Source organism: Gekko japonicus, unplaced genomic scaffold, assembly GCF_001447785.1.
Source record: "Gekko japonicus isolate JY-2015 unplaced genomic scaffold, Gekko_japonicus_V1.1 scaffold626, whole genome shotgun sequence".
Lineage (NCBI taxonomy): Eukaryota > Metazoa > Chordata > Lepidosauria > Squamata > Gekkonidae > Gekko > Gekko japonicus.
In genome coordinates, this window is record NW_015170911.1 from 227,191 (window position 1) to 239,150 (window position 11,960).

An 11,960-nucleotide genomic window follows, 5' to 3' on the forward strand; every position below is an offset into this window, starting at 1 on the left:
AACGGTTTGTTCCCAGACTTGCAGGCTCCCTCCTTCTCTCCTTTGCAAATGGAGCTGTTTAAAAATTCCTGGTTTGAAAGAAACCAGAGCTTGTCGCAAGATCCAAACTGGGTTGCACTAAAAAACTGTAGTTTATTTCTTATCTCAACACTTAGATTCTAAAGGATGGTCTAGTGCTAGCTGGTTGTATCTTATCTACCAGCTAGGATTTTCAAGAAGGCTTACAATATGAGATTTTCTCATATGGTCCAAATTAGGTGCCAATGCAAATAGTGGTTAGATGAGGACTTCCTGAATGAGAAAGAGTCACATTTCAGCTCTGCATGTCAAGGAAGGAGGAAGGAAGCACATGAGTCCATGAATAAGTGACATTCATTTTGTCATGAACCAACCAGATTCTTTTGTGAACACAGACTGTCCATTGAAACACCCATGAGGCATAATTTTTGTTTAGTGAGAGAGAGAAAATGACCCTTCAAGTTTTCTAGGAAAACAGAAGCAAACAAAAAAGATTTTTCTCTGCCCTTGTCATCTCAGTGTTAATGTCCCATTTTTTCTCATATCACTGTGAATGGTCAACTACAAGTTTTCATAAATAAATAGGTTTCATTTAGTGCTTTATCATCTGTAATATTTCTCTTAATCCACTTAAATGGAGTAGCTCCAGACTCCCAGCTCAAAATTATATTATAAAACGTACACACAATTTCCTCCCCCCCAAAAAAAAAATTATGAAAGCCTGAACAAAAGAAAAAGTTATATGGCCTACCACCTGGCATCTTGCCTTTATTTTGGTGTCTATAAATGAAACACTTTTACATCTTAAAATATGGAAATTCAGAAACTTGGAGCTGTATGGCCATCTTTTTGAAACTTTGCTTTGTATTCTCTGAAGAAACTGTCTCAAGCTATAACAACGGAAAGCCCAAAATACACATGGCTCTAACAACAACACAAGGATTTGGCTTAACACGCCTACTTGTTTTTGCGGGAAATCAAAATTTTAGGACTCTGAAGAACTCTTGGAATGTAAAATGTGGATTCATTTGATTTCCTATTGCAGTTTAGCTGATGGCAATGCAATCATCCAGCTGGTTAATTGCAAGTCCATTTTTCATCATCTATTTATTTCACCATTGCTAAAGCACTTTGGAGACGCTGAAATGGCCTGGTTAATATGGGTTGCGAACTGGACAAACAGAAAAGCAAGCTTTATCACACACTGAACAGCAACATGAATCTATCCACATTTTACCATACTCTAAGAAGATAATGCCTGCTGGTTAGAACCAGTTTTTCTCAGAAACCAGAATTGGACAGATGTGATCTCAGGATACATCATCTTTTGGTTTATCATAATTGGCAAAACCTGTGCCTTCTGGGTCTTCTCAAATTTGAACAAGCTACAAGGTACAGGAAGATACAGTGGGGAATTTCTATGGCAGGGAAAGGATGATGACAGCATAACTGAGATTGCCCACAGTTTTTGGTCAACATGATTTCATGTGTTTGGTACATCATAGGCTTTTACTCACTGACTCTTTTGTGATGTCTTGAAGACCCTCAAGCATATGCTGAAAATACTTTTGTTGCTGAGCAGTTAACTGTATATTTGTTTAAGTATCCCTCATAACTGACCCTGAACTTCACTGTATCCCTCATTCATATAATACCAGGTGGGATTCACCCGAAGTTGGTTAAACAGTTTTCTGTCCTTTACTGCTGCCCAAGTAAATCAGGGTAACTATGTCTGGATGAAACTATGAAAGAATGACAGCAACATACTGGGGGGATAGAACGGGGCATTCTGTTTTTAAGCAAATTAGGGGGGAAAACACTTATGTGGTTTTGTCTTGAACGTTGGGACTGTTCAGTAAAAGAGCAGAATCGGGGAACACACTTTTATGATATGGCAAAATCCCAAATGGGTCGACTTGTTCTCAATCTCATGCAGGTCAGAATCTCTTTGGGCTTTTCTTAGCCTCCATTAGCTAATCACCAATCACAGCATTGGGAATTTATGGTGCCAGCTGTTAAGATGTAAGGCACCCAAGAGGAGGAGAATATGGGCGATTTCTCACTAGAGCTGCCTCGCAGCACAGCGCCGTTTGCCCCGTCACAAACATGTCAATTTCACACCCGAGGCTGCAGGGCTGCATTTGACTCAGGGCTTCTCCCGATTTCCTCCGCAGTTTCATGATCCTCAAAAACCAGGATCACAAAACTGTGGAGGAAATCGGGTGAAGCCCCGAGTCAAAACACAGCCCCGGAGCTTCGGGTGTGAAATTGACATGTTTGTGACGGGGCAAACGGCGCTGTGCTGCGAGGCAGCTCTAGTGAGAAATCGCCCTATATCTTAAGAAGAAGCGGGCTTTGTGCATGATTGATTTCTACTTTGGAACAGAAATGTACATGTAGTAGCAACTAATAGCTTCACAAGTCAAATTGCCCTCGGAATAGCCTATATATTAGCCCCAAATCAATGAGACTCTCCTATGCTTAACTGAATGCAGTAGGTGGTCTATTCAGATTCACAAGCGGAGGAAAGGTTCGTGACTGTTCTTTAACAAGAAGTCTTTATAGATGGTCCCCCTGCCAGAGGGCACAGAAATGCCTTAATATCATCCAAACTCTCCCCTGCAAAAGACTAGGGCAAGCAGATATCCAATACATATCAGTATTCCTCTCTGAAGTCAGAGTCTGAAACAAGCTCTAACTACCAATTACACTTTTCCCACTTCCAGCTTATCACACCAAAGTGTTTCACTTCACACACACTGCTCTGTCCCCAATATTTTTAAACCTTTGATGTCCACTAACCTTGCAAAGCAGGGGAGAATGCCTAATGGCTGTACTTCTGGAATCCAACCTGCGGCTTTTTCTTTTTTACGACCTACTGATGCCAGGACTTTCAGAATCAGAAGCTGCACAGTGACCCCTAGAGGCACAACAGTCCTTACAAAAGGTCCTTCAAATGATAACGTTCCCATTTCAAAAGCTCATTTTCTCGACCCTGCTTACCAATGTGATCCTAGTCCACGTTCTTGACCCGAGTCCAATGTGAGCAGCAAAACTGCCCAATAGCTGCTCTGGTGAACTTTACACTGAAAATTCTAGGCATATTAGAAAACTCCTAGTATGGTTAGCAGTGAATGTTTGGGGTTTTTTTTTGAGGGGGGTAAATATTACAATTTAACTATAACTGGGGACTTGTACATTACAGACACATTTTAACTGGGAGACCTTACATCAAAGGAAACACAAGATCCTTGAGAAAGAATTACCACTGATGGCACAGGAGATCTTCAAGCAAAGATGGAATCAAAACAGCCCCATAAGTGTGCACTTTGGCCCTTGCGCATGGACTTTTCCTTCAAGCTTCAGACGTGTACTACTCATCAGAAACCATTTGGAAGCATGGGGGCTGCTGCAGGAAGGGAACTCCCCCACCCCAATAAATACTAGTGCCTGCAGAGAAGCACCCTCACAATGCTCGGAATTTTAGCCCAAATCACAGGGTGCTTCTATGAATACAATTACAGAGAGATAAACCAACAATACACCCATTTGTTTGGGGGGCGGTAAATCACAATATTTTTTAGAAAAGTTCGGGTAGGTTCTCCTCTTTCAAGAAATGCAGTGGGAATATGGGCAAGAGCAAAAATGAAGCAAGAAATTGAAAAACATGAAGCTCCTTCTGCAATAACTCTCAACAACAACTCTTCTTTAAAACAAACAGGAATGAGGGTGACAAATGGAAAGGAGTATAGGCGCTTGAAAATGCTGGGGCTTACTTCATGTCTTCATTATTCTCCTGCCATTCTAACTCTCCCTGCTGGCCCATGGCTTTTGAGATCTGAGAAACACCAGGCTCTGGCCATATCCCACTGGGCAGCACATCTCCTGCACCAGTGCCCTGGAAATGACTGCGGGTGCTACAAAGGTACAGCCAGTCCTTCATTGAGGCTTACGCACAGGGGACATCAGCAGAGCGATATTGTATGAGTCATATGGCTTAACAGCAACTCACATAACATTGGGTACGTTGTCTTTAGAAGAGGCACAACTTACATCAAATGCAACTAGCAGATCACTTATAAGCCTGTTTCTATTGTACCTTCCTTTCATTTCAGAACACAGCAGGTACTTTGTTGTAGAGTGCAATAACTCAATGGGAAATAATTGCCACTTTGCTTTAAACTTCCGATGAGATTTCTTTGATTTTCCCCCCTTTAATGTAACAATATAATTATTTCTGTACTTTCGTACTTCAAAGGTTCATTTTCATAAAATTTAAACAACCTAAATAATAATAGTCATAATAATAATATTATTATGGGCTTCCATAGAAAGCAGCATGCATTATCTTGAAGCAGGTGTTGATACGATCCTCCTTGGGGCTCCAGAAAAGCTTCCTGTGTCAACATACAGATGCTTTGGCTGAAGGACTGCGTTCAAGGTTGATATTAACGAAGGCTTGTCATTCCTCTTCCTGTCTCTTGGAAACATGAAGGAAAGTCCATTTTTCTGAGCTTTAGCAATAGAGGTGTCTTTTGTCATCTGAATCAGAGCTTAATGTCCTGTGACTCTGACATTTTGGCAAGTGTTTTCTTTACCCGTAGAGCTGTGAGCCGGGAAGCAGGGTTGTGAGCCCAGCATTCTGTCATGAGCTTGCCCATTTGTCTTAGGCACTGAAAGAAAGAAAGAAAGAAAGAAAGAAAGAAAGAAAGAAAGAAAGAAAGAAAGAAAGAACATAAAAAAAAGAAAGAAAGAAAGAAAGAAAGAAAGAAAGAACATAAAAATCTTTGTTGGATGTATCCTATATGTTGAACTTGATGAATAATATTCACTAAAATCAGAATATCCACCTGTGCATAGACAAGAAGCATTAGCGGGTCTGTAGTTCTGTTTGTACCTTCAGTGCTTGTAGTCTCCCCATATAAGGCAAGGTCACACGAGAACTTGTTCCAGCCTCCCACCCATGCTGCTGCTTGATCCACCCAGGACCAGCTGGAGACCTTGGCAAGATTCCATCCAGTGCCCACCCCAGCCTTTGAATACCAGGGCCAGGAGGCAACATCCAGAGAAGGCCATGGCCTCTATGCCCTGCTGTTGGCCCTCCATAATAACTGTTTGGCTGCTTGGGGTTCATACTGGTGGCAGCTGTGCCCTTTGATGGTTTGTTGGTTTCTCAAAAACATCTGGTTAGCCACTACAGAAAACTGAATCCTGAACTAGATGGGTGCCAAGGTCATAGTTTGCCTAGGCCACCAAAAAAACCTGGGGCCAGTCCTGGATGGGTTACCATACCAAGTAAATTTTGACTTGTGAGTCACCATACCAAAAAGGTTAGGGACTGCTGGATTAGGGGACAACTTGAGTCTTAGAGGGCCAACTGAGGACCCAAATCGATCATAAATATAGAGGTTGCCCGGTCTAGAAACTGAGATTAGCTGAGAAGAGTTATGAGAGTGAAATCTGGTCATGTCTTTTCAAGGATGGATTCAAACTGTGAAAAAAATAAATAGACTGCCTGGCTACCCAGAGCATCTCTCCTACTTCTTTGGAGGTTGCACTGCTCCACATTGGGGCATTTTAAAGCATCTCATTTGGGTAGAGGCCATAGCTCAGTGGTAGAGCATCTGCTTGGCATGCAGAACATACCAAGTTCAATCCCTGGTATTTCCAGTTAAAAGAATCAGGTCGTAGGTGGTGCAAAGGACCTCCACCTGAGACCCTGGAGAACAACTGCCAGTTAAGAGTAGACAGTAATGACCTTGATGGATTAGTATAAGGCAGCTTCATGTATTCATTCTAGAAGAACAACAGTGTCTATTATACATTCACTTCACCAAAATATGCCACAATTCACATGTTACACTAGCAGGATGGGACCGACACCCATGTGATGCAGCTTCACAGCTTCCTTTTGGCCATGTCTATTCAGTGCAAGGCACATGACAGGATAAGGTACCATGTGTCTGGTCTGATCCATGTTTTTCCTTCATTGTGAGCATCACAGAATTTCAACTAGCATAGAACTGTGTTCCCACATAGGAATCAAGGCAGGTACCAGACACAAATTGAGATAGGAAGGTTTTGTTTTTTGTTTTTTAAGGCTGGCTTAAACAACTGTTTCAGAGGGTAGCCGCTTTGGTCTGCAGTAGAAGAGCTAGATTTGAATCCCATCGCACCTTAGAGACCAACAAAATTTGGGGGGTGGGTATGAGCTTTTGAGAGTCAAAGCTCCCTGTGTCAGATGCGATGAACCAAGTTTTTAACTCTCAAAAGCTCATACCCCCCCCCCCAAATTTTGTTGGTCTCTAAGATGCTACTAGATTTCAACCTAGCAGCTGAACAACTGCGTGCGGCATGCAGCTACAGTCAATCCCTCTTTGGGAGATAAACCCTTCTTTGGGCACTATAGATAAGGAAAGAGCCAGATAAGCTCATCTGGTTAGGCAGGTACACAAAGTACCTGGTGCTTTCCTGCCAAATTTCATTTGAGAATATTTTGAAAAACACAACAGAGTGACCTTGAGTATATTATCATGTGTCATGACATCCTACTGTAGTCAGTAGTTATGGGCAGCAAGCATGTCTCTAATTCAAGGCATAAATGCCCCAAATACCAAATTTTCACCACCTGCTTTGGTACAGCTTTCTTTCGTAATCCTTCCCCAGGCCCTCCCCCCCCACACACACTCAAAATTGTTTACAACTCTTGCCATTTAAGTCTTTTTTAAATCTAATTGCAGAATACTTAAGCGAAGACAGCTATTCCCAAATCACAGCTGTCTCCTACAATAATAGCATTACACTGTACCACTTAACAAGATTAATGACCTCTGCATAGCATCGCCATAACTGTCGGCAGATTTGTCTGCGGTACATCAATTACGGGTCTACTGATTCCAAAACACAATTTTGCTTCATTATAAATTCTCAGTGGAAAGTGTTCAGACAACTTCCTCCTTCCCCTAAAGGAAAATACCAGTACAGATTTGAGAAGCCATTTCCTATATGCATTTACAAATGGTGGGAAATGGGAGGACACACATGGGGGGTGAAAGACTTGTGCATGGGATTTCACTGTCTCTTTGACCAGAGAGGCTGTGTTGATACCAAGAGCTTATCACTGGGGGGGGTTGTATACTGCACACATGGGGGCATAACTTTTACAAGGCTGGTACACACCACAAATCCCACAGTACAAAAATGCTCAGTTGCCATCTTTTCCATGTTGTACACCGGAGCTCATGGAGGCTTCTGCAGAGCCACAAATCTTAAAGGTAATCTAGTCCGACTTCCTGGCTTCCTATTAGGGTTGAACTTGCCTGGTTCAAGAGATCAAGCCATTAAAAAGCAACTGGACTAGGAGAATCTAGGTGCTCACTAACCCATTGTTCCTGAGTAAAAATTCACAGTCAAGAGACTCAGCTGTACCTTGAGTGTGAAGCAAAAGGCATCCACAAAACTTCCCCTCAAGCAGAATAGGCCTTTGGCACAAGTCCATTCTAAGTCCTGAGTTGCTATGGTCTGCCAGCCAAGAACTGAAGCAAATTCCGGTGAATTTAAAACATTTAAGGATTCTGGCTCTCACTAACAACCTATAGATAGCAATGTGGTTTTAAAGGGCAGATCAATATGTTGACCCAGTTTTTAAAGAAGGAGACAGCAGAGATAAGACAAATACATTAACATCCTGCCTGTAAACACTGAAGCTGTAAAACATAACCTACAGCATCAAGGTGCCATCTCAACAGCATTACGACACTGCAATCAGAAAACTTTTTAGTGGGCATTTATTTGCCTCTGCATGTCTCCCATACACAAGCTGGCCTCTTGTTTCCCTGCAGGTGACCATTTCTGGATCTGGGATTCCATGAAGCAATGTCAGTGTACATGGAAAAAGCCAGTAGGGATTTCTGCAGTGATGGCAGAAGAAATGGGACATAGCTGCAGCAGGACATTGTTAACTATGTCTGTGCACAGGCTAGTACATAGGCATGCTGGATCTGATACAAGGGTCCTGATGGGGGAAAAGAAAACCAAACAAGCCCATGTCCCACAATGTGGGAAGAGAAGGGGGGGAAAGTTTGGCCCTCAGGTAAATAACCCCCCCGATTCTTCCATCTTCAATATATATTTATTTATTTGCTTCATTTATATCTTGCCTTTATTATCAATAGGGACAACAAAGCAGTTGACACTGTTTTCCTGTCCTCCATTTTATCCTCAGAACCCGGTGTGGTAGGTTGAGCTGAAAGAATGCGACTGGTCCATTATCACCAAGCAAACTTCAATGGCAGAGTTGGGAATTGAACCTGGGTCTCTCAGGTCCTAGTCTGATACTGTAACCACTATGCCACACTGGGAATAACAATACAGATCTATTATTTTAAGTATTACTGTACTTTAAAAACTACTACTACAACTACTTCGGTTCTCCAAGATTTCTCAAACTATTCACTTCCATTTAACAACCCTACAGTAACCCACATTTTTTATGGCTTTCCTAAAAGTATTTATTGGTACCCATGAATCACCAACAGCAAAGGCAGTGTCTGATTTATGTATTCCTCTACCTTCGAAAAGCCTGCCAACTCATTTCGGGTTAAACTAGGTGACTATGGGGTCAGTCTACCTGCTCCATATGTAAAGTCCCCTTACCTCATCACTGCTCCACCTGTTGGGAAATGAGGGCCGTAACTTCTTCATACACACAATTTCCCTCATGTCTTCATAGGAAGGGTCACTGGGCACGAGGTCATGGTATGGAAGCTGGTATTCTTCAACAATACCTGAAAAGATATGTTCACTAATTACCTCAATATTACTCAACGAAAAGTTAATGAGGGTTCAAGAAGTCCAGTTGATGAAAATCCAAGTGAGGAAATTTATTCATTGGGCAGTAGGTTCATGGCAGTTGGGAGAAGCCAAACTGATACAGTATACCTGCAAATGTCGCCAGTCATGTAGGACTGGGGAGCAGTGTCAGCATGCTGAGGCCCACTCTCCCTCTCGGTGTGTTCAGTCAACATGCAAAATGCTTGTGTGCAGAAGGCTCACAAATGCACAATCTGGGTTCACTGGGTACTCCAAAAGGCTTAATTTTAAATCAAGCCAGCTGAGAACCTTCAACCCTTGACTTGGAAACTATTACTCCTAATTCTTGCAGACTGTAGTAGATCAGTGGTAAAAGAAAAGAATGGAATTACTCCGTTATTGCTCTATTAATTGTTCTATTATTACTTCACAAGTCTTCTGGGTGAGGTTTGGCACACCACACAGGCCTCAGACCGTGAGCCATGCCTGCCCCTAAGCTTCTCCAGGGTGACAGTGAAACCTAACCTGCTTGTTTAAATACTCTTAAGTTTAGGAGATGAAATCTCTGTATTGCCATTTTAGAGGGCTAAAGGAAAGCTCTGCAAAGCTATACAGCAAATATCATTTTTTTTTAAAAAAGGAAGAAAATAGAGAAGATGGCTTAGAACTGCCAATCTCCTTAGCTCTGGAATTAATTTTAAACAAGAACTGCCTTACTCCCCCCTATAGTTTCCCTAATTCTTCCTAACACCTGCTAATGCCTGTTTTTCTGCACTTAAATCTAAGTAATCTCTTTGTTAATCAGGGTACCTAAGCAAAAATCAACCCCATTGTATTTCTACATAAACAACAGGAGATCTCTCCTGTTTTAGCAGTAATGTTTATAACTCTGGAAGTGCCCATAAATGAGCTCCTAATTCCCACTACAATTATGAAGCATTGCATCTTTAAAGAGACTATTAAAACAGAGGATAAGTCTTTGCAGCTAAAGGGGGACTTACAGAACCAGAAAAATAAGTCCCAGCAGAAGGAAATGGAAATAAATACGTTTAGGGCTGCCAATGCTTTTTAATAGATTAGTGGTTTGCGTATGCATGAGTGTGTGTGCGTAATAGGTGAATAGAAATAATTTGATGGAGAAAGACAAGACTCAACGCTTTAACCATTTACCTCCTGAAACACATCTTCTTGCTATTTCCCAAAGGATGAGCCCAAAACTATACATGTCGGCCATGATGTATGACTGGAAATGATTCCGATTCAGGCTTTCATCCAAAACTTCAGGAGGCATATAACGTTTAGTTCCCACTCTGGTATTTGGTGGGATGTCCACCTCATTTGTATCACTGGAATACAAGGGAAGGGAACAAACAACGAAAAACGCTTAATACATTTTCATAATGTATCTCCAACCTCCCAACAGGATATTGGGGGGGGGGGGGTTGGAATCTCTTAACTAAGCCCATCTACCAGCAAGGGCAGAAGCAACAGTTAATCTTAATGAAATGTTCTTTACCGAGAAAGCTTCTTAACTGTTAACCAAGAACTCATTTTTGAAGGCTTACTTGCCTGGGGCTATATTAAGCATTCAAATGCAGAGCCACAACAGAGCGAAGAAGACTCTGCAGGGGATGCTATGTAACATTTGTGAGATTTCATTAGCATTAAGATGGAATTCTGATGCAGAGGATAACAATCGAGCTGCCTTTAAAGGTTGTATTTTTAATGTGCCTGGTCTCCTAATGCTTTGGTGTTTCATCTATTAATGGAGGACACCAAAAAGCAAGAACAGTGCAATTTACTCACCTGGGAGATTGATCTATAAATAAGACAGACTGTTTTCTTTGCATAAGCTTAACTAAAAGTACTGACATCATGGTAGATTTTTACACTATTTTCTCAAATGCAGCTGTATCAGTTTTTTTTCTGCATAGAGGGGTTTAGGGTGAGCCTAAGAGCTTCCTGCCTTGACCTGGATAGCCCAGGCTAGCCCAGGCTAGCCCAATCTCACCACAGCCTGGAAGTGAAGCATGGTCTGCCCTAGTCAGTAGTTGGATAAGAGACCACTAAGGAATACCAGGCTCATTACACAGAGACAGGCAATGACAAACCACCTCTGAACATCTCTTGCCTTGAAAACCCTATGTGGTCACCATAAGTCGACTGCGACTTTTTCTTTGAACAGACCATCTTGGCATCCAAAACTGCTTATGAAACTCAATTTTATGAAGGGCTTGATGTCATATGTCATATATGTCATGATGTCATATATCTAATAGCTAAGTATACTACCCTGGGCAGATCAAAAGAATCCACAAGGAGAGGTACCCAGGGCTAGAGTAGATGTTTCTGTAAACCTGCAGGATCAGGTGGGAAGGAGATCCCTCTCCAATTTTTTTATATATTTATTTCACCTCTTCCCTAGTCATATTCTCAAGGATTCAGATAATCTGATATTTGAAACAGCTTGATACAGCTTCCAAGGCCTGCTTTATTTTAGAATGCACATAGGGATCACAGATTTGACTGTTTGCCCATGTAAAATATCTCTTGCATGTACAAAACTAGAGCAAGATGGGGACAGATTTTAGATAGGGTTCAGTGGAGCCTGGATCCATTTCAATGCATACCTGAAACTGGAAGTCTGCATTTAATCCCATATATGACTTGCTCCACATATGTACCCTGCAGAGAACTGCATATAAATGTAGCAAGAGTGGGCACTTTTGGAAATGTAAATTCACCAGATCAATTTTCCTCACACATGAGCTTCTGTGTTACAATCTCTCCCCTTATATAAAGCCGTAGCGGGGTCCAACATTCCAATGCACACCAACAGTGTTTGGAGGCTTGAACTGTCAGTCAGAAGATGCTGGCTGGGTTGGCTGGCTGCTTTGTGTAGTCCCGCCCACGTCAGCCCCGGCCAGCGTGTTCAGTTCAGTCTGCTCTCGGCCTCTGACTGGAGAGGACCATCTGCAGACTGAGAGCAGGGACGGGGCTTCTACAGCTGGGCTGCTTCAAGCCCACTCTTCTCTGATTGGGCCAGCATTTCAAGGTCATTTGCATATGGAAGCTGATTGGACTTCATTCCGCACCTCAAACTCCCCCCCCCCCGCAAGACAGTTGGAACT

At 42.1% G+C, this 11,960-nt stretch overlaps 1 protein-coding gene across 1 annotated transcript in view; it reads right to left on the reverse strand.

The window, feature by feature from the left end:
* Positions 1-2,309: 2,309 nt before the first annotated feature.
* The window catches only part of BMPR1B (bone morphogenetic protein receptor type IB), a 169,184-nt gene continuing 159,533 nt past the window's right edge, over positions 2,310-11,960 (reverse strand). Inside the window, exons 11-13 of the mRNA XM_015418684.1 lie at positions 10,000-10,175; positions 8,674-8,804; positions 2,310-4,691 (exon numbers count right to left, since the gene is read on the reverse strand). Of these exons, the coding sequence (XP_015274170.1) occupies positions 4,566-4,691; positions 8,674-8,804; positions 10,000-10,175 (433 nt within the window). The 3' untranslated portion in view covers positions 2,310-4,565. The remainder of the gene's footprint in view (positions 4,692-8,673; positions 8,805-9,999; positions 10,176-11,960) is intronic.